Source organism: Chelonoidis abingdonii, chromosome 2, assembly GCF_003597395.2.
Source record: "Chelonoidis abingdonii isolate Lonesome George chromosome 2, CheloAbing_2.0, whole genome shotgun sequence".
Lineage (NCBI taxonomy): Eukaryota > Metazoa > Chordata > Testudines > Testudinidae > Chelonoidis > Chelonoidis abingdonii.
In genome coordinates this window covers 244,311,020-244,333,849 of record NC_133770.1, presented here as the reverse complement: position 1 = coordinate 244,333,849, position 22,830 = coordinate 244,311,020, and the positions used below count along the sequence as shown (strand labels likewise).

At 42.4% G+C, this 22,830-nt stretch overlaps 1 protein-coding gene across 3 annotated transcripts in view; it reads left to right on the top strand.

Annotated features, from left to right (window-relative positions):
* The window catches only part of JPH1 (junctophilin 1), a 514,941-nt gene that overhangs the window by 446,243 nt on the left and 45,868 nt on the right, over positions 1-22,830 (top strand). For all 3 annotated transcript variants that reach the window (XM_032784770.2, XM_032784771.2, XM_032784772.2), the window contains one exon: positions 15,340-15,458. In XM_032784770.2, the coding sequence (XP_032640661.1) occupies positions 15,340-15,458 (119 nt within the window). The remainder of the gene's footprint in view (positions 1-15,339; positions 15,459-22,830) is intronic.

The window sequence follows — 22,830 nt, the reverse complement described above, 5'->3', positions numbered from 1 at the left end:
TAAGATAAGAATCAGTAATATATACGTGAAAAAGTTATCAGTTCCTTGATTAATTTATCAATTAAATTATTTGTTTTTTGTGAAAACAGGATTTTTGTATTAGTAACAGTAACACCCCACTTCAACAGTTTCATTCCCTTTTAGTGCAACCATATTCTGTTAGGACGGCACAGTTAAGAATATGATTAATATAATTTTTAAAATATTTTTTCTCAAACTTCAGTAATACTTATAGGGTTTAGGGTTGAAAAGTTCTGAAATTCCGGTTTAAACTATACACAACTATCATCAGCATTTCTGTTTCCCTGTGCTGTAAATTACTCTTAGGCCATGTCTCCATAATTGGGACTATAACCACATAACTACAGTGCTGTATCTATCCCGGTATAACTCCATAGTGTAGACACAACCGTAGCAAAGGAAGAGGTTTTCCCTTTTTTCCTGGGGAACCATTGAAAGACTTGCCAGAAACAGAGAGCAGTGGAGGAGCTTTGTCACTGCCCTAAACCCCAGAGGTGTAATGGGAACATGATGAGGTAGGAACACCACCTCCCTGAGCAACAGTAGGTAGTTCAACGGAAGCATTCTGAGATGTAGATCGGCATAGTTATGGCATCAGGGGTGTGGATTTTTGAGACTTCTAGGCACTGTAGCTATGTCAACCTACATTTTAAGTGTGCACCAAGCCCTATTTTACCATTATTGTTATATCACGTTATACTAGAAGCATCCCAAAATAGATATTGTGCAGTTTATCATGGGACCGTACTTCTTCTAGGTATGTTGTAGAGATTTCTACAGAAGGTGGAACTTCATATGGAGTTTGTGCTAGACAAGGCCTTGCACAGACCACCTGCACATACCATAAAGTCACAATATTGCAACAAAACCCATGTGACTGCAGCCGAAAAGTATGTGTATGACAGACTCTTCATTTTATTGATGTGCATTACACAAACCCCAAAATGTTAACACCCATAGTGCACAAGGATGCAATAAAAACTCTTCAAAGCTGTATTCTGTATTGCTAGATGACAAATAAATGGCTTTATGTATTTTGTATTTTATGCAAGCTCAGTATATATGGGGGCAAGTTTTTTGAAAGTTTTCTTTGGAGAGTTTCTTTTACCATTTTTTCTGAAGAATATGGATACTCTTTTCATTTACACAGCAGGAACAATATTAGAGAAAGATCATATTTGCCACAGAATAACTTTAGTCAGCATGTAGTCCATTATCTGCTTTATGGACTACAAGTCCACTTGAGAGTATTACAAAGCTGCAGTGTTCCTCAAGGACTCCTACAGCATTTAGATCTGTAATTCAACATGTGGAAGGATCCAAAATTATCTGATGTGAAAATATTGATGGGGATCTTGACTACTGTCTAGTATAGTACTAAACTTTTTCAACCCTGTGTACATACAACATTGTGATGTCTAATATTATGCTGCCCTAGGTATTCTTCCCATTACGTGTTCTTGACCCATGTTTGCGATGTGACATTTTGCTAAATAGTGTCAAAGATAATCTCTCAAGTGAACAATATTTAAGATGATGTGTTAAGACATTCATCTTTTAGCACAAATACAAATGTATTCCAGATAGAGCCAATTTTATGATTATTATTGGTGTTCTTTCAAGTAAGGAGGGGATCTCTGTGCTCTGAGGCTAGAATAAATCACCTTGAACTATCAAAATGTTTAAATCTTTTGGGGCTAGCTATTGGCTGAATACCAAGGATCTAATCTCCTTTGTCATAAACAGATAGCTAAGGGTTAATGTTTCTTTTACCTGTAAAGGGTTAATGAAGGGAACCAAACACCTGACCAGAGAACCAATCAGGAAACCGGATTTTTAAAAGCTCAGATAGGTAATGTTTGGGTGTGTGTGTCCCTTTGTCTGTGTCTTTTGTCTGTCTCTTGGCTATGAGAGGGATCTTTCTATCTTCAAGCTTCTAATCTTCTGTTTCCTAGTTGTAAGTACAGGTATAAGACAATATAGGCTTTTATACTGTTTTTGTATTTACATGTGTGTAGTTGCTGGAATGTTTAAATTGTATTTCTTTTTTTGAATAAGATTGTTGATTCATTTTCTTTAAGCAATTGACCCTGTATTGTCAACCTTGATACGAGAACATTTTATGTCTTTTTCTTTTTTTATATAAAGCTTTCTTTTAAAACCTGTTTGAGTTTTCTCTGGTTAAGCTAAGGAACTAAGGGAGGGGAAACTCTTGTGTAGATTGACTAGGTTTGAATCTGCATTGCTCTGGGTGAGGGGAGAGACACTAATCTCTCTGGGTTTGTGTTTCAAGGAATTGAAGCAGGGAAATCTCCTAGTGTACCCAGGGCGGGAAAATCTGGGGGAGGTAAAGAGCAGGAAGGGAAGTGGGTTATTTCCCTTTGTTGTAAGACTCAGGGCATCTGAGTCTTGGGGTCCCCCAGGGAAGGTTTTGGGGAGACCAGAGTGAGGCAGGCACTGTAATTCCTGTTTGGTGGCAGCGATATCAGATCTAAACTGGTAATTAAGCTTGGAGGTTTCATGCTAGCATCTTATTTTCTGAACTCTAAGGTTCAGATCTGAGTAGGAAAGCTATGATACTCTTACTCTGTGCAATGCTGAGAAAGTGGGTTTTACACAGGGGCACTCCATGAAAACTGGGAAGATGGAATATTCCCCTGAGGCTGCAGAGTAGATGAAAGAAGTTCCTGACAAAGTGTGTGGCATAACTCCACAGCCACAGGAGCTGACAAAGGACTGTCAGGGTGGCCACGAACTCTGCCACATCTCTGCTCAATGCCCATCATAAACAACCAGTACGGCGGAGCCTATTGAACCCCTGCAGAGACATGCACCAAAGCTCATAAGGCACATAACCCTCCCATGTAGCCTTTGTGTGACTTGTTCACCTGCACAGCAGATACCTATTGTGTCCTACGTGCCTGCAAGGGGCAGGGCAGGATCTGACCCCATCCATGTGTTTTTGAAGTGTGAATCTTCAAAGAATTCCAACTTCCAGATCCACAGACTGAAACCCTGTATTTGCAGTCTTGAAATCTGGCTGTGTTTTGCTGCTCTATAGCTACCACAGTCTGGAATGGTGAAGGTCATTCTGTCCTCTTTACTCTTGTTCTCCTGCTCTTTGGGTGATTTCCAGTATTTACTATACCGGCACAAGAGCCAGATAGGCAACTAATAACTCTTGCTCAGTAAGGAAATATTGTCAAAAGTCTCCAGTTGTTTAATGCCAGTAGACAACAGTGTCAAAGAAAAAAGCGTGCAACAGTCTTTCCACAGAACTTAAAAACAGTGTTCTGACTCAGCCTCATCATTTATCTCATCCCTTATCTGAAAAATGCTAACACCAGGACAGTTAACTCCTGGTCTTCTTCCTCGCATACTCAATAGTGAACACCTGGTCCAGTGACAAAATGAAATACTGGAACAGGAAGTCCTATGAATCCTTAACGTTCTAGAAAAGGTAAAGGACACTGAATTTACTGCTCTGGATTGTACGAATATCCAGCTTTAGAAAGGTACATATGTTCCTTAACTGCGCCTTGCTGACTTAGTTGCCTTCCACACCAGGTCTGGGATATTTTTACAGTTCAGCCCTCTGGAAGGGATAAAATGTACTCTGTTGGAGTATTGATATAGTTGGGAACTTGAAGCCTTGGGGGGGAAAAATCACTCAAGCAAAATGGCAGCCAGAGAAGAAAATAAGTTAAACAGTCAAGCTGCGCACATGTGATATAGTGTTTGTATATAGGGGGTTCTTATATTTTGTTATGACTTTCTAATTTATTTTTATAACAATGCCCATGTCTGTTGCCTCTGGAGACCATGTACAAATTTATCCATGACAAAATTGATGTAAAAAATAATTGCAAAACGAAGATTCCCCACATAGAATCCGAGTATAAATGTTACCTCTCCCCAGCTGCTCATGCAAAAGTTTGTCTAGGCCATTATACGGACGCACACAGAAGGAAGGACACTATCAAGTAATATTTCAAGTTGTTCTTTTTTAATGAACCTATATTGTGGTAAAGGGGAGGCAAATAGATTTTGTGACTTGGCTGATATAATTTTTGCTGACAGTTTTCAAAGCTGGCTCTATTCCTCAGGAGTGTTAAAGCAGACAAGTTTGATATTAAAAGAAATACATTCAGAGGAATTTAACGTCTTTCATGCCTGTGGGTGTTCTTTATTGCTTACATAAGAAAATAAACGTAACTTTGAAATGCAGTTTTGTTTGTCATCCTATATATTAACCTGCTGCCAAGAAGCCTTACTACTACTTTGTTGGCCAATCGTATAGAAAGAGACAGGCAGACAAACCATTGGTGCCTGCTAGTAGAATGGCTGTTCTCTCAAACATAAATGTGCAGTTTCAAATATAGTTTTAATCTAGTAGTGGTAAGCTTATCTTGATGAAAACAAGTTCCTCTGCTCCTCTGGCTTCCAACTGGACCTGTGTACGTCTCTGGCCAACCATCAGGAACAGCCACATTCACAGACTTTGCACTCCCTGAACATTATGACAGCCCAAGGCTGGCATTGCTGCCAAAGTCAGACACCTTAAATGGAGCAGAGCATACACTGAACATTGTCAAGCAGAGCAAATTGGAGATCATCTTCCTGGAGTGAGGCCATGGACCTCGTCATTTCCCCAAAAGGCATAGGATGGGCTGAACCAATAAGGATGGAGGGAAAGGAGCTTTCACTGGAGTCAGTAGGGCAAGGAGCAAGAGCCGAGCCAGTAAGAAATCTTTTTTTGCTCACCCCATATGGCCAGGATGCGGAACAGACCTAAAATGATTAAATGAGGTTGTGTCCTAGAGATGGTTTGGTTCACAATTCGATTGTTCACAATTTCCATCAATTAAGAACCTTTCTCAATAGATTTATTGTGTTCTGACCTCCACACTGCCATCAGATTTACTTGTACTTCAGGACTGTGCTCCATTGTCAACACAGAATCCCCTCAGTTGGATGTGCAGTGGTCTTTAGGGCCTTCAAAGTTTGTCTGTGAGGAGTTTCAGTAAGTAAACCTACACCTGGATGACTTCCTAGATGAGTCAACACTTTGAGTCAAAGCATCTTAACCCGTTAATAGTTCACCTTTTTACACCTTGTTATTCATAGTCAACATAGAAGAATGCTAAAATTCCTTCACAAGCGTGCGCTCCTGTTTGAGTTCTCTTGTGAGGTGGAAATACACTCCACCTTTTTGGAAATACACAAAAAAGTTATCTTTTACCTAGAGATTTTGATCGAAAATCTCTACAACATTCACTGATAGAATAACCTAGTAGTCACTTTACATTTTGCCTGAAATTAGTTCCAGGAACTATCTACTACGTAAGACCACATTATACCTTCCTCTACTTTGCAATTCACACGTGAAAAGACCTAGACAACTTCCAGTTACATTCCTTCTTTCCTGCCTGGTATTCCTGAAATCAGGGGTTCTGGAACAATTTGAATAGTGGGGGTGCTGAGAGTAATTGAACCAAACTGTAAACCCTATATATAATGGAAACCACTTCAAGCCAGGTGATGCAGCAGTACACACACCCCTAGTTCCAGCACCTGTGGCTGAAACTGTAAGAAAAGAGTTATTTTTCCCCACCCATAATTTTAATTTTCTCTGTTTTGGCTATACCACTCCAGAGGCACTTCCAGTTTGGTTATACTTGTCTTATTTTCTATGCCTTTTCATCCTGTAGACTAGCTGCTTTTGGATCTTAATTGCTGAAAGCATATCATATTTCCTATTAACCTGTTTGGCTCCTTGCCTCTTAAAACTTCTGTTCTCTAACATAAGCTTACCACTGTTAAGAGGCAATACCATTGTTCTGGAAACTTGCTTAAACAACATGTGCTTTGTTCCACTTGCATATATACTACGGAAATGCCATCTAAGGAATCACAGTGGAAAAGTGACAGGCCTTTCATCGATATTTTCTGCTGTGATTAGTGGCACTGCTTGTCTGACCTATAACTTTTCATCCTAGAAAGTACAGAAACCAAAACTACAGCTAGGAAACATGAAGTATTTCTTCCAAAAGGTATTGTAAAAACAGAGAGCAAGCAAGCGGGGGGATTGATCAAAACAGTATCTTTTGGTGAGTAGTACATACATTAATATGAATCATTGGAGTAAAGAATATGGGGAGAGTGGAATAGTCCTATTGCTGCTTATTACAATAAATTACGAGCCCAGTCACGTAATATATAACTGGAATCATACATTAGAGCTGAAATGGCCAGAAATAGCTGTAGAGCGTAAACAGATAGTATTAGCTCTGAACATTACCTAGTGATACAGATAAGTGTCCTTGGTAGAGTTATTGGGTCAATTTTACCCAAAGGCCATCAAGAGAAAGTGGGTGTAACTTCCACAGAAGTCTCCGGGATAAATTCCTAAGTTCAGAATGACAGGAGTGCCAGTGTAAGGAGCGAAGTAGTGCAACTTGTACTGCATTGGCATTAAAAGGGCCATATTAGTCAAACCTGGGAGCTTAAAATTGAGCACCATATTAAGGCACCCAATAATATTTTATATTGAGACACCCAAATAAGCAGTCTGATTTTCATACTTACTCAAAAGAAAACTGGATGCTAAGCACTGCTGAAAATCAGACCACTTATTTAAGTGCCTAACTTCAGGTTCTTGACATATTAAAAGTTTGAGTTAGATGCATAAAATGATGTATAAGTCACATGTGATGTGGCAGAAGAGGAAAATAAATTATCAGGAGGATATTTGGTAAAGACGGCCCTACCTAATTTAATTACCCTATGCTGGCTCCAACAGGGCTAAATTCAGCCCTGGTGTACACAAGCACAGATCACCTTCCCTTACATAGAAGCTTTATTTCCTTGCAGGAGGAGCTGAATTTGGTCCTTGCAGAATTCCAGACTGCAATAAATTACACTCTTTTTGCACCACCAGTGAATGCCAAATAGGTGCCAGTTCTTTATTGCATATGCAGCATTGTGAATCCCACTGTAGGTGTGCACATGCACACCTGAGGTGGTTTTATTTTTTAATAACAGTGTGCCCTGTGCTGCCTCATGCTCCCACACGAGGACATAAAGCGCAGAGCAACCCTTCCTCAGTTCCCTCTTACAGTCTGTGGCAATCAGACAGAACCTGACAAGCATCCAACTCACTAATTATTAGCTCATAGTTTCAGACTGAACTTCTTCAAAACCTTCCAAAGTCTCTAGAACTACTTCTGATCTCCTACATTCAACTACTATTAATTAATCTGTCCTCCCTGGACTGAACTCTACTCAGCGGCTTCTCCAGGCACCAGTGCTCAAAGCGTGAGCCTGGGGCGGCAAGCCGCAGGGGGCGCCCTGCCGGTGCCTGCAAGGGCGGCAGTTAGGCAACCTTCAGCGGCTTGCCTGCGGGAGGTCTGCCAGTCCCGTGGATTTGGCGGCAATTCGGCGGCAGGTAAGCTGAATCCATGGGACCTGCAGGCAAGCTGCCAAAGGCAGCCTGCCTACTGTGTTTGGGGTGGCAAAAAAGCTAGAGCCGCACCTGACTTTACTGGTCAGACCTCCCCTTACAGGGCTCTTTAGACTGCAGATTTGAAACCTGGAGGCTTCAAGCCCTGGCTATCCACCAATGGACTACTTCCCCTACAGGAGGCACACAGTAGGTGTTACTTCTGCTGGGGAAATCGCATATTCCGAGCAACTCGTTCTTTTCTGCTAGAAGCATTCAAGTCACAAGGCTGAAATTGGTTCTTCTGAAACAGTCGATGATGGTTGTGTCAAATCCCAGGGACATGTGTTTCAGAATCCTGCTAGTGGAAAAGCCAGCGCCCTACCAAGCAGACAGGTGATGCCTAAGACTAGCGGAGAAGACACTGCCAAGGAAAGATCCAATACTGATGGTTTCACTAGCACTGATGCCAAATACATTGCAAAAATAATAAAATACAACGCAATCTGCAATAAATGAAACTCCCCTACTAATTTAATAGTGATTGTACTACGGCATAGACAGGGACAGCTCCATTTTCCCATTGGGGCTGGTTTGCATCACTGCGGCAAGACAAAGCCCCCTTGAAGCTGGCTTAAACAAGACAAGCTTTCAAACATCGCACCTTCACAACTGATCTGAGGAAGAGCTCCGTGTCTCTCTCACTAACATTACATTACCTCACTCATCTTGTTGCTCTAATATCCTGTGACCAGCAGGGCTACAACAACACTGCATACAACAATGTAGGTGCAATTTAGAATAGCTAACTGCATTTGTCACAAATCCAATTTTTGCATTTGCTTCATGTTAGCTAGTTTTTGGTGTAGTCTGTTTTACCTGCTTTGTGTCTGAAACATTCTGGCATTATACCCAAATGCCAGTGTGTTGTGTTCTTCTATCAGGAAATTAGATATTTGCAAATTAAAGCACTGTCAAAGCTTATTATTATTGCTTGTTTCAATGTTCAGGGTCATGATCTTTAACATATAATATAAACAGCTTGATTCATCTGGGGTGTATGCCATGTGCATTCTGTCACCCCTGCACCTAAGGATCTATCCTTTGGGGAGAGCTTAGACCCTTTGCTACATTTTGAGAGACTCAAACCTCAGCTGTGAAATACTACTGGTATCTAAATTACCAAATTAACTTGCACATTTCAAGCATTGCTCTCACTAGACGTATTGAGTAAGAGAAGTTTGAACTAAAAAATTCATGATAATTCTTAAGTACACACAAACTAATCATGGGGGGGTTTTATTAACCTCTTTCTAGGAATTTTGTACCTGACTAAGGGACATGAATGAGTACAGAAAAGGAAAGGTTAATTTAAGAGTAATTCACAATCAATTTATTGTGGAATTTAAGACTACTCTATAGGGGACGTTAACTGCAAAAAGATGATTTCTTTAAACAAAAATCTGTTGAAGTCCCATTTCCACTTAAGATTTTAAACACAGAGAGATACTGAAGAACTATTGAAAAGACTTCAGCAGGACTAAGATCTCTATAGATTTTAGCCTTTTGAATAATATGAATTCATAATGTCAATGTGTCCATTATTTAAACAAATATTAGTTACTCTTTCCTTTCCAGAGCTCTGAACATCCATATTAGTCCTATAAATTCTGTAATTATGTCTCACAATGCGTTGTTTTGTCTGCCTCTGTTCTACACTCTATTCTTTAACATCCACCCCAGAACTATCTCAGCTCATATGCTGTGTTGTTTTGCAGTGTGTCCTATCTATCAACATTTGCTATTAGGATTTCATTCCACGCTATTTTTATTCTGAGCAATGACCAGTGCTGGGTTATATTTATGTTCCAGAGCTATGTGAAGAGAAAGGGGGCAAATGAGCATGATGCCTCCATGTAATCCAACTGTAGTCTTTTTTTCTTTAAAGTAAGCCTCTGTATATTGATATTTTTGCTTACATCGTGTACATCTATGGAATTCAGGCTCTTCAATTATTATAGCAGAAGTGTAATCAAATGAGACAGTGATGAGTATCAAAGTTTCCTATTAAAAATCCAAGACATACACTTACCAATATTTATGAATACTGCATTTAGACATCTCATACTGCAAAACTAGTAGAATTAGCAAAGTATTTCAGATAATTTATTTTTATCCTGAAATATATTTTAAAAAAATCAGATTTTTATTTAAATTAAATACAGATTTTTTTTTAAATAAACCAATTACGATTTATTTGAAATGGACATCCTATGTTAAGACCAAAGCTGCTTATAATCTATTAATCATTTAAATGAATTGCAAAAAAAATAATTATGTAGTACTTGTTTGCTGTCAGGTTTAAGTCAAACCACTGAACTGGTGGAAATCACTGACTAAGCACCTGGACGGGAGCTTGTTGAAGTGGTAAAACAGATTTTGACAGCAGAAGCCTCTTCTGCATGTGCAGAGAGGATATTTTTTCATTTCACTTTATTCAGCTAGCTAATTCTTAAAGGACACGGTGACCAGAAACAATAAGTTCAATTCACTAACTATATTAAATAAAGGAATCATTATCTAAATATTACTTTTCAATGCAAAAAATAAACATTTTGATAAAAGAAAAAGATTGTATCTGCATACTTAAGTTTTATTTAATTAAAAATGCTGGTTTTGTGTATTTAGTTTAATTGTATTTCCATCCAAATAAAGCCTGACATAAATCACAAATAAGAGAAAATCTAATAAATAAGAAATGCATCATACACCATTTTCTTGCATAGTATTTTTTTAAATCAAACTGTTATGCCATATAATTGCTTAAATAAAGATATATAAGTACAGTGTATCCAAAAAGAAGCACCAAATTTAATAAATGCTATATTTAGTTGCAAATCAACATGTTTTAATGGTTACCAACCAGTGAAAATCAACCTTTCTTTCAGATAATAACTAAAGTACAAGTGCAATTAAAATCAATTATTTAAATCAAAGTTTTCTTCTTTAAATCTTTACCAAACTGGTGATTAAATCAATCTACCTTGTATATTTGCACATTACACAAATAATCCAGATTTATTTTTCACACAATTGGCCTAAATCCCTAGCATATGAATTGTGCTCTAACTGGTCAAGTTATTAGTGTAAAATTTAATTTGTTCTAATAATCTGCCTCAGATGAAGGAAGCACAAATATATAACATGTATGTTGTCTATTTTACTGTAACATCATATGAGAATAGTTCACTTCTCATGTAACACTGCAGATTTTTATGCCCTAAAAGTTAAATGGATTATTCTAGTGGACCAGATCCCAGCATAGAGGAGACGGGAGATATGGGCCCTTCTTAAGTACTTTTCTTAAGTGATTTGTCTGAATGAATCCATCCATGGGTAGATCTAGTTGAAGGTTTTCTAACTAAAAGCTGGGGTGGGGGAGAATATTCTCCCTTCTCGGTATTGCCAACATTTTTTTGTTTTACAATTGTTTTTTGAAAAACAAGTTCTCAAGTGAAAAATTTCAATAATCATTTTGATAACATTTTGAAAAAATGTTGAAGAACTTTCTCACTGATGCAAAGCTCTTATATGTGAGACTCCATGAACTTTCTTTCATTTCCAGTTCGTTAGGAGAGTCTCATCTTGGCAGACAATGCCCTGGCATCAGTTATACACACCTTTATGACCTCCTATCAGGATTACAGTTATTTGGTATACCTGGGCATGGAGCCATCAACCCTTTGGTAACTCCATATAGCAGAATATGCATATTTTTTAAAAAAATCCTACCATAACAAAACACTGCTCTGCATGCACATTTTTCCTCTCAGGGAGAGAACAACTCATGAATGATAGATGTTAATCACATCACTTAATGCTCTAGGAAGGTGCTCAGATACTATGGTAATGAGATTAGTATAACAGCCTCTGCAGAATAGCTTAAGTATGTTGTAACATCAGAAAAAATATGTAAAAATAAAATGTGATTGATCCCCTTAACAACATTTCATTTTGTCAGTCATCATGATCCTCCCACCTTGCAATTTGTGGATGTACTGTTGATTTCTACGGGAGTTTTGTTTACCCAGAGCTTTGCAGTATTGGGCACTAAATGGGTAAAAGGAAAAAAGCAAATATTAAAAAGGTTCTTCCATGAAAAGAGGAAATTAGTGAAAGCAGGACCTACTGTTATTGACCACACAGAACTCTGAGCTCTAAGAACTGAGCATTTACTTTTCCAAAGATTGTAATTAGAAAGAGGATAATAAACTTCAAGAAAGTAATGTTACTCATTATTTAGGAAAATCAAGAAACCATCTGAAAGCAATTAGGAGGAGCCACATGATTGATAAAGAGCACAGGTTCATTAAGAACTGATTAAGTCAGACACACTGGATTGTTCTCTGAAGAAAAATCGGTTTCTGTGGGAAAATATAACAAGGTACACTTAACTTATACTAAAGCGTTTGATAATCCAACAGGAAAGGCTAATAAAATAGTAGTTGAGATGCTGTCTGGTTACTAAGAATATTGTAGTGTTTATTCAAAATTTTCTGAGAGGTGGAAAACAGAATAATTAATGGTGTGCCCTTTATGCTGGGGAGAAAGCTGATTACTAGAAAGGTTTTGTTTTGAAATCAGTATCTTCAGTAAGATGCCGGAGAAGTACAGTACATTGTACATTGATCACATTTACAGATGATCCTCAACTAGCAGGTATTGTAAACATACTGGAGGATACTGTGGAGAAATAAAATTATCTGGAGATCATAGAACAATGGAGACTTTTAAATGGAATTTAAATTGAGATAAATGTTATACAGTATGCTTTTGGATCCCTGATAACTGATGTATGGAAGACATATGGCACTACATGTAAAGCACATTTAGGATTAGCACTGAATGCCAATTAATGTTGCTTAAGCTGTTCAGCCCACAGTATACCTCGTTTAAGTCACTTTTCAGGTATAAGCAGATGGACATCTTTAGGATTGTGCCAATGGGACTGATTTTGAAAAGCCTCTGATTTTGTGCCCACAGTTCTGTGGGTGTAATTGATGTCATTTAGATATTTAACTACCCTCATGAATCAAAAAAGCAAGAATACATCTAATGACATTAGTTGCACCCACAGTTTAGAAAGCCGAGGCTTCTTTCAAACTGAAACCCTATGGTTTAAATCCAAATATAATTTATAATAAATGCAAGTACAGTAAAACTGAGCTATTGACATTATAAAGAGAATGATGATCAATTGTTCTCCATGTTCGCTGCAGTAACAGAGATTTGCTTTATATATTAGGCAAAACTTTCTAACTATAAGGATAGTTAAACACTGGAATAGGCTTCCAAGGGAGGTTGTGGAATCTCTATCATTGGGGGGTTTTAAGAACAGGTTAGACAAACACCTGTCAGGGATTCTCAGTGCAAGGAGCTAGACTAGATGGCCTTTGAAGTTCCTTCCAGCCCTACATTTCTGTGATTTCCATGACTTCCCCACTATGCACGCTGTAGATATTTAGGGGGCCTCAGGTCTAGGAACAGTCACAGAGTATATAATGCTCATTGCTATAGAGCTATATTTATTGTACAAGAGGACTGTAGTTCAACTGCCACTGAAATAGCTTAACTGATCTTCTTCAATGATTGTGGTTTAGTAAACGTTTTGGCCTCAGATGTTTTAAAGGACAGCTTTCTGATAGATTCAAGAGCCCTGTACTAACAGGCAAAGGCATTAACAAGAGCCAACATCTGGAAACCAGACTATAAGCCACCATTTTTTAACAGTGTGGATAATTAGCAATTAGAACAATTTATCTAGGGATGTGGTGGATATTCCATCATTTCAAGTTTTTAAATCAAAATAGGGTGCCTTTTTAAAGGGTAACTCTAGCTCATCCAGAAGTAACAGCTTGATACAGGAATTGCCAAGTTAATGTCTATGAATGGTGTTATGCAGAAGGTCAAAGCAGATTATTATAATGATCACCTTGGTCTTAAAATCTAATCCACTAGTTTCTATGAACTTCCATAATAACAGTGGCTGTGTTTTTTATTCTTTTCAGTACATTTTTATTATTCATACCTATTGCCATATTAGACACAAAAATACCGTAATTACTCATTTATCTAGCTTGTTTATATATTGATACTGTAATTACATTTTTGTAGTAAATAAGCATCTTTTCTTTTATCATGGGCACTACTAAACTCTTCAGTGACCGGGGGGGGGGGGCGGATGGGGGGCAGAGGGGATGGGAGGGGAGTGGGGAAATAGATGAGGGAAGGACAGTGAAGAATACTGAGAACTTTCCCCACTCCCTCCTTCATAAGGGCTAGCGCGGTTTGGATCTCTGGGTACGTCTGCACTGCAGTCAGACACCTGCAGCTGGCCCATGATAGCTGACTTGGGCTTGAGCTGTGGGGCTGTTTATTTGCAGTATAGACTTTCAGCCTGCACCCTGAGCTCTGGGACCCTTCCACCTCAGTGGGTCCTAGAGCCTGGGCCCCAGAGTAAGCCCAGAAGGCTGCACTGCAATTAAACAGCCCTGCAGCATGAGCCTGAGTCAGCTGGCGCAGGACAGCCATCGGTTTTTATTTGCAGCATAGATATACCCCCTGAGCTCGGGAGCACAGAAGCTGCTGCTTCTGTCTGCCCAGGGCGCACACACTGTATATTACTTTAACAGACTGCAGACTGCAAAACTGACCCTCGCCCCTCACTCATCAGCAGAGGAATTGTGAAGAGCTGTGCTGCCCCAACATAGGGCTCAGTCTTTAAATGCACAAACTACCTCTGAATAATGAAGGATAAACCTAAATAGACTGTTTAACGTGTATATTAGATGTCTGCAACCCTATTTGACTTCAGGACGTTGTCTTCATTTACCTACATAGTGTTTACACTAGCTGAATATAATTCATTATTTTGCAAAGCACTTCAAGACATCTTAAATGTTAAAGGAGTTATATAAAACCAAATTACATTCTGTGCAATTATAGTTGGTATCATCTGGATGACATCCCATGTACTTGGAGGTGGATATTTTTCTAGCTCTAATTATTTTGATTTGTAAAGCTGTTTGTGGTTGCTGAATGTTGGGGAAGTTTTATCAGGATCCTCTGACTGCATTGTAATGATTTTTTTCTAAATCTCTTTTCCATTATGGTACTTTTGTACCTGTATGATGTGTTCTGTCCTCTATCAAAGCCAGTTACATTTTTTTAATTTTGCAAAATGAAGAATGTGGACCTACTGTATAAAACTGTTTAGCATCTATTAGGAACAGTTTATTTTAGATCTCTAAACTTTGCAACATGAAGGCTTAGATTGGCATCTGTTTATAAATCTCCATGATATTTTCATCAAAAGTAAATGTATGCGATCATTATACTGTATTTGCTTGTATTACCATCTTTATTGATAAATGAATACAAATTTGCTTGTTTGAGTTCACTGGCAAGAAAACCTTGCAACTGATCAGCTTTGTCTTCACATGGTGCCACCTTTTAAGGCTGGGCCATATTTCTTACTGACTGTACTTCATTAAAACCACCTTTATATAAATTTCAACTCAGCAGATTGAAGAAAAATTCCCCCAAGCATCAAACAAAGATATTTTCCATTCACTTCCAACCTAGGCTGATTATAACAGACCAATACTTGTCCCAATATTATTTTGTATCGACTTCATGGGTCATAACAACTTGTATGAAGGTTTGCTGTTTTGCAGTTATTCACAATCAAGAGGCATAATATTCTGATTACGCTTCATCATTTCTTTTCCAGGGACAATAATACTTTGCTCTCGGGTGTATTAATGTAACTAACAAAATGGCTTCTATGCATATAAACCCTTTTCTGCTCTGTATAGAACGGCACATGCAAGAGCTAAAGCTGATGCTGCGGATCAGGCTGCTCAGGCTGCTCGCCAGGAAAGTGATATTGCAAGAGCAGTTGCCAGAGAACTTTCACCAAGTTTCTACCAACCAGGTAAAGTTTGGTTTGGGTTGGTTTGGGGGATATTTTCCTTTTTATATTTTTAAAGGGTTCTTTGTTAAATTAAAAAATTCATCCCATTTTTAATTTCATCACTCACTTAGAAACTATAGTTGTGTGTAGGCAATGAAGGGCACTTATTGTTCAAGAGGGTTTTGATTTTATTGTGTTATCATTTGGTAACAAATAGCGCTTTCTATAAAAACCTTTCACTGTTGGGAGTGTCAGTGTCAAGAGTTTATAGGAGCATGCCGTGTCTCCCTTAAGTTTGAAGTTAGAGTAAGTCTTACTCTGTCTTTAGAAAAGATAATACAACTGATTTTTCAGAGTTATTTCTATGCCATGTTCATTACTGGCCAAATCCTGAAATCGTTACTGCATCTTGGAAAGTCGACACAGCTTTTGCCTGGACTAAGAACTAAATAAAAAAAAACAGAGGGCTAGATTATGCCTGACCCTTACCCAAATGTGTTAGTCCCTGGACTCAAAGTATCACAGAAATCGCTCCACCCATTTCCCACCTGTAGATCTGCCCATTCACAGCACATATTCGTTGGCCATGTGGTGAAGAGGGGATAAGAAGCAGCACTGGAATGTTTACCATATGTTAGGTGTCCTTCAAAGGTCATTTAAAAAGTAATTGATGAAAATAAAGATTCAAAAACATGTAGACTAAAAAGAACTTCAATTCTTCAAGTGCTTGCTCATGTCGATTCCATTCTAGGTGTGCACACCTATGTGTGCAGTTATCAGAGATTTTTGCCTTAGCGGTATCTGTAGGATCAGCTGTCCCCCCCCCCCCCTTGAGTGCTGTGCTCATCCATCGATGTATCAGTGCTGCTGAGCTCTCGGTTCCTTTTTACTGCCCGTGGTGGTTAATCAGAACACCTTTGCTTGCACAGCAAGGGCTAGCGGTTTCATCTCTTCTGACTGCAAGCCTTTAGGGCCATGTAAATAGTTGTTCATATTAGCAGTAAGTAGTTGTTAAGTGTAGTTAGAAGTCAGAGTTCCACTGGGGACTTCAACCCAGGCGTGGCATGCCCCAGTCTCCGGGGTTTAAGCCCTGCGTGGATTGTAACAGGCCTATGCCTGTGAGTGCTCCCCATGGCAGCTGCCTCAAGTGCTCGAGGGAATCACAAGTGAAGGGCAAGTGTTTGTATTTGTAAAAACTTTCGACCCAGGACTCAGAAAGAGCATGCTATTTGTTTGCGGGCTCTCCTCCGACTGGCTTCCGAGCCCTCCTGGCTGGACTCGACCCCTGGTACCTCAGCCTCGGTGCGCAGCGCATCACCAGCACTGCTCCCCGTTGCCGTTACCCAAAAAGAAAACTAAGAAACACGGCTCCCCAGCACCAGGCAAGAAAGGCCATAGGGCATCGGGCAAAAGACCCAGTTCAGGCAGCCCAGTCACTCCAGAGCCATGTGGATGTGCCTCCCCAGTCAGGGCCCTTAGCTTCTAAAAGGATCCACCACCGACTCCCAGGAGTAGTAGGGAACCCAAACTGGTGGTGACATCGACACCTTCCCAAGCTCAGCCCTGCGCCAATAGAGCAGAGGCCTCTGCCTCCGCTGGTGGCAGTGCATGTGCCACAGGATGCGACAAAGGCCCCCTACAAGGGCAAGCCAGCTACCAAGACCCCCCAGAGGACAATGGAGGGCCGCTGAATGCCTGAGCCAAGAGAGCGCTCTCCTTCTCCATGCCGCAGATCTCTGGCATCACAGCCCAGATCCTCTGGGGCTTGCCCTTGGTCACTGGCACTGCGTTCATGGTCCCCACCATCTCAACACAGATCACCCAGGGTGAGGTGCCAATCACTGTACTACATGCACCGTTTGCCCTCCCACTGGTCGTCCTCCCGGTGCAGATCTCTGTTGCCTGCCCCGTGGGAGCACTCCCCGTTGGGATACCAGTCCCCTCAGCACCGGTCCGCATGACATCAGCACTGGTCCTCCCACTCCAAGCACCAGTCTCTGGCGGCAACAGTCAGCAGGCAAGCACAGGCTGCGATGGCCCTGCAATGCCATCAGAAGAAGATTCTTCGAGCATAGAAGGGCAGTTCAGCCCCTTGGCGAGACTCCACCTTGGCAGCATAGCTAGTGACCCTATTGGAGTGCATGGGGCATGCTGGTGATGCCAGTGCCCCCTTTGCACTGCTTATCTGCTGCCCCCTCGGAGAAACAGTTGATGGCACCAGCCTTGGCGCATGAAATGCGCTCGGAGGTCAGCATAGAGGAATCAGTGCCCACCCCAAAACCCCTTCCCCATGGGAGATAATGTCCTGGGGCCTCCCCCAGCTGTACAATCATCGTCTTCGTCTCTGGACAAGGCGGTCACGGGACCCTCAAGGGCCAGCCTGCTGGACGATTTTAAGGAACACCAGGCCCTGACTCAACGGATGGCTGAGATTTTGGGCAAGAGGTGGAGATGGCTGAGCAGACACCTTGTTCAGTGTGCTCTCAGCTTCTACCCCTGCCCGTGTGGCACTACCAGTGCATGATAGAGTCCTGAAAATTGCTACGGCCCTCTGGCAAACCGCATTGTCCATCCCTCCCACCTCCAAAACGACCAAAAAGAAGTACTTCATCCTGGCCCAAGCATTCAAGTACCTGTATACTCACCCACCTCCGGGCTCACTGGTCATCTCTGTGGCCAACAAAAAGGACAAGTAGGGGCACACCAGTTCAACTCCCCAAAATAAAGAGGCCAAAAGACTGGACCTTTTTGGGATGAAAATGTATTCAGTAGCCAGCCTGCAACCACCAAGCCTCTTGGGCAGGTACGGTTTTAACTTATGGGACTCCCTCTATAAGTTCAAGGGGTCTCTCCCTCAAGGGTTGGCCCAAGAATTCGGTACCCTGGTGGAGGAGGGTACCGTGGCAGTGTGGTGCTTTCTCCAAATGGCGTGGGACATGACAGAGTCGGTGGCTAGGGTTGTCACATCGGCAGTGGCCATGAGGCGCAGCTCTTGGCTTCAGACCACTGGCCTGTCCCAAGAAATGCAGACATCAATCCAGGACTTCCCATTTGGGAGCAAATGGATGCGAGGTTGCCTGAGTTAAAGGAAACTTGGGCCACCCTTTGTTCGTTAGGTATGCATATGCCACAGTCTGCAAGGAAGAAGTTCCGGCCGCCCCTGCCACCAAGGCCTTGGCAGTCTCATCAGGGGTCTGCAAGGAAAAGGGATAGAGACACAAACTTTGGATGTTGCCTCCCTTCCTCCTCCCACTCACCCACGCAGCCTACCCCGGCAAAGCATCCTGAGGGCCAGAAGTGCTCATTTTGAAAGTGTGCTCAAGAGCGACACCCCAGTCAGCTCCCCGGATCCACCTTGTTCTTTCCTCGACCATCTTTGTCCCTACCATTCAGTCTGGTTGTGGGTCACCTCAGACCGCTGAGTGCTGGACATAGTATCTCGGGGCTGTACCCTGCAATGCTCATCTGCCCCTCCATCCTACCCTCCCCTTCCCCATACCTCTTTCGGGGCCCTTCTCACAAGGAATTCTTCGTTCAAAAGGTCGAAAATTTCCTGCGCTTGGGGGTGTGTGGAGGAGGTCCCTCGGGACATGAAAGGATAGGGGTTCTATTCCCACTACTACCTAATCCCAAAAGCAGAAGGGGGCCTCAAACCAATTCTGCACCTGCGTCACCTCAACAAGTCTCTCAGAAAGTTGAAATTTTGCATGGCCTCCCTGGCCTCCATCACCACCTCCCTGGATCTGGGAGACTGGTATGCTCCCGTCGACTTGAAGGATGTTTATTTCCATATTCCAAGGTCACTGACATTTCCTCTGTTTCATAGTGGGCGGATGCCATTTTCAGTTCACAGCACTGCCCTTTGGCCTCTCATCAGCCCCGAGGGTGTTCACAAAATGTATGGCGTGAGTGGCTGATTTACTGAGATGTCTTACTGTATCTTGACGACTGGCTTATCAAGGTTCTAGGTCTTCCTATATCTTGACGACTGGCTTATCAAGGGCAGGTCTCGGGAACAAGTGCAGAGGAACCTTAGTGCGTTCCACCTGCCGCAACCTGGGCCTGTTAATAAATGAGAAAAAAATCCTCCTTAAGGCCAATCCAGTGAATAGAGTTCATTGGTTTAGTTCTCGACTCTACACAAGTCAGGGCCTGCCTTCTGGTAGTGCATTTTCAGGCCATGTCAAACCTGATCTCCCATGTGAAGAACCACCGACTCATCACTGCTCATATCTGCTGCAGTTGTTGGGCCACATGGCAAACTTGGCAGCACTGCACTTGACATGGCTACTGCATAGTTGAATGCAGACGAACGGGAATGCTCTTCCTGGGTTCAGCAGCTCTTGTGGGTAGCGGAAAACCCTTCCACCAGAGTGACTTGCCTGGCCAAGTGGAAAATGTTCATGGGCTGGGCCTCAGAACAGCAGGTCCAGGCTTTGCAGGCCTCACTGCAGGAGATGCTGGATTACCTGCTGCACCTCAAACTCCAAGACTTGTCCCTATCTTTGATCAGGGTCCACTTGGATGCTATCTCGGCTTTCCACCCTCCATTCCAAGTCAGGACACTCTTTGCTGACGACATGACGGACTGGTTTTGGAAGGCCTGGAGCATCTCTACCTGCATGTCCAGGATCCCATCCCTCCCTGGGACCTGAATCTCATGCTGTTGAGGCTCATGGGGCCTCCCTTCGAGCCTTTCACTTCCTGCTGTCTCCTGCTTCTCTCCTGGAAGGGTTCGTTCCTGGCTGCAATAACATTGGCCCACAGGGTGTCCGAGATCAGGGTGGTTCAGAACCACCCTATATGGTCTTCTACAAGGATAAGGTCCAGCTGCGACTGCAATGGGCACTTCTGCCTAAGATAGTTTCCCAGTTTCATACGACACAGGAAAGGACATATACTTCCTGCTTTCCAAAGCCTCATATGTCAGATGAGAAATGCAGGCTTCACTCCCTGAAGGTTGGAAGGGTACTGGCCTTCTACACATAGATGGAACGAAGGCGTTCTGAAAGTCAGTGCAGTTGTTCGTTGCAGTGGCAGACAAAATGAAAAGAATTTCATCCTGGATCACGGCCTGCATCCGCTACTGCTTTGAGCTGGCAAAAGTCGCTCCGCTGGCAATCGTGACGGCACACTCGACTAGGGCACAAGTGTTGTCAGCAGCCTTCCTGGCCCAGGTACCAATCCATGAAATCTGTAGGACCACTACCTGGTCATCTGTCCACCCGTTCGCATCTCATTATGCACTTACCCAGCAAACTCGAGACTACGCTGGTTTTGACAGAGCAGTGCTTCGGGCTGCATGACTATGAACTCTAAGCCCACCTCCATGGACTCTGCTTGTGAGTCACCTAGAATGGAATCAACATGAGCAAGCACTCGAAGAAGAAAAACTGCTTACCTGCCTTTTCATAACTGTTCTTTGAAATGTGTTGCTCATGTCCATTCCATTACTCGCCTTCCTGCCCTCTATCGGAGTTACCGGCTGGAAGGAACTGAGAGGGCGTGGGGCAGCTGCGCCTGATATACTGACACATGAGCTAGGGATGTAAAAGTTTAACCAGTTTCTGTTAACAATTAAACTCCGCTGGGGTCCTGGGTGCCAGCCCCGTGCACCCAGGATCCCAGCTGCCAACCCCGTGCGCCTGGGGTTCTGCTACCGCCTGTGCCTGGAATCCCGGTGCGCCAGGATCCCGGCAGCCGGGACTCTGGGTGTGGGTCAGCAGCCAGGACCCCGAGTATGCTGGAGTCCCCGGTGCGGGGCCAGCAGCGGAGCCCCTCATAAAACATGGAGATGCTGCAGCACTCCCTCTGCCCTGCACTCCTAGTTCCCCGGTTAAACATTTAACCATGTAACCAGTAGAATTTTAATCGGGTACATGGTTATTGTTTTTACACATTATTTATATCCCTAGCATGAGCGCAGCACTCAAGGGGGCACCATGGCCAATCCTATGGATACCGGTAAGGCAAAAATCTCTGATGACCTTGCACGTGGGCGCGCACACCTAGAATGGAATGAACATGAGCAGCACATCTTGAAGAACAACACTTACAAAAAGGTGCGTAATGGTTTTTTATCTAGTTAATATGTCTTTTCAGAATATTATCTGCTTTCTTGCCTGTCCAATATGAACATTAGAACAGCTGTACTCGGACAGATCAGTGATCCATCTAGCCCAGTATTCTGTCTCTGACAGCGGCTGGTGCCACATGATTCAGAGGGAATGTACAGAAGAGAGCAATTTCATGTGATCCACTCTCTGTCTTCCAATCCGTTTCTGGCAGTTGGAGGTTTAGGGACACCTGGAGCATAGGATCATGTCCCTGACCTGGGCTAAAAGTCATTGATGTACCTATCCTCCATGAACTTATCCTTTTGTGAATCCAGTCATACTTTTGGCCTTCAGAACGTCCCCGACACAGGTTCCATAGGTTGACTGTGTGTTGTGTGAAGAAGTACTTCCTTTTGTTTGTTTTAAACCTGCTGCCTGTTAATTTCATTGAGTGACTCCTAGTTCTTCTGTTATGTGAAGTGGTAAATAACACTTCCCTATTCACTTTCTCCTTACTATTAATGATTTTATAGATCTCTGTCATATCCCCCCTTAGTCAAGAGTTACTGCTCTTTGATTGTCTTTCTAGGGCAGAGGTCTCCAAACTTCTTACCTCATGCCCCACCTTGTTCCCCTCTCTCTCTCTGTCTCTTCCCCCTCCCACTCCCCCAGCAGAGCTGGGAGCAGGGCCGTGGCTCTGGGAGGCTGGGACATAGACAGTGGTAAAGAGTTCGATGCTGGGGCCATGGTGGGTGCTGGGCCAGGCCTCAGCCATGTCCCCCCCTCCTTGAATGTTCCTCCATGCGTCACAGGGAAGGGACCTCTGTTCTAGGGCTTGTCTTCACTCCAGGTTATAGCTCAATTTTCCTACTAACTTGTCCTGCTTTCAAGACAAAAAACCCTCCTCCCTCATTTATGGGATATGGTTGAAATCACATGAGTTAGCTAACATGGTTCAGGGAGTAAGGCAGACCTCAAGTGAGCTTCCCACTCAAGCTATCTGTAGTGTGTTGTAACCCTGCAGTTGAAGGCCACTAGTCCTTCAGTGCCTTCCCACAATCTCCCAGCACCCTCACCCTATGACTTTTTCTTACCATCAGCCTATTCCCTCTTTCCTTACCAAAAGTCACCAACCACTTTAAATAAGGCAGCTTAGCATCCTGGCTACATAGCTGCATGTGCCTTCCAGTACTTGCAACTATACTCATTTCCAGAGCATAAGCTCAGAACAATTTCTGGGTTCTACATGCAGAGACAATATATGGGAGACCACACATTTCATGATCTTCTGAAGTTTTATTTTAAAATGAGGGGTTTTTTTGTCCTCGGCATGTTTT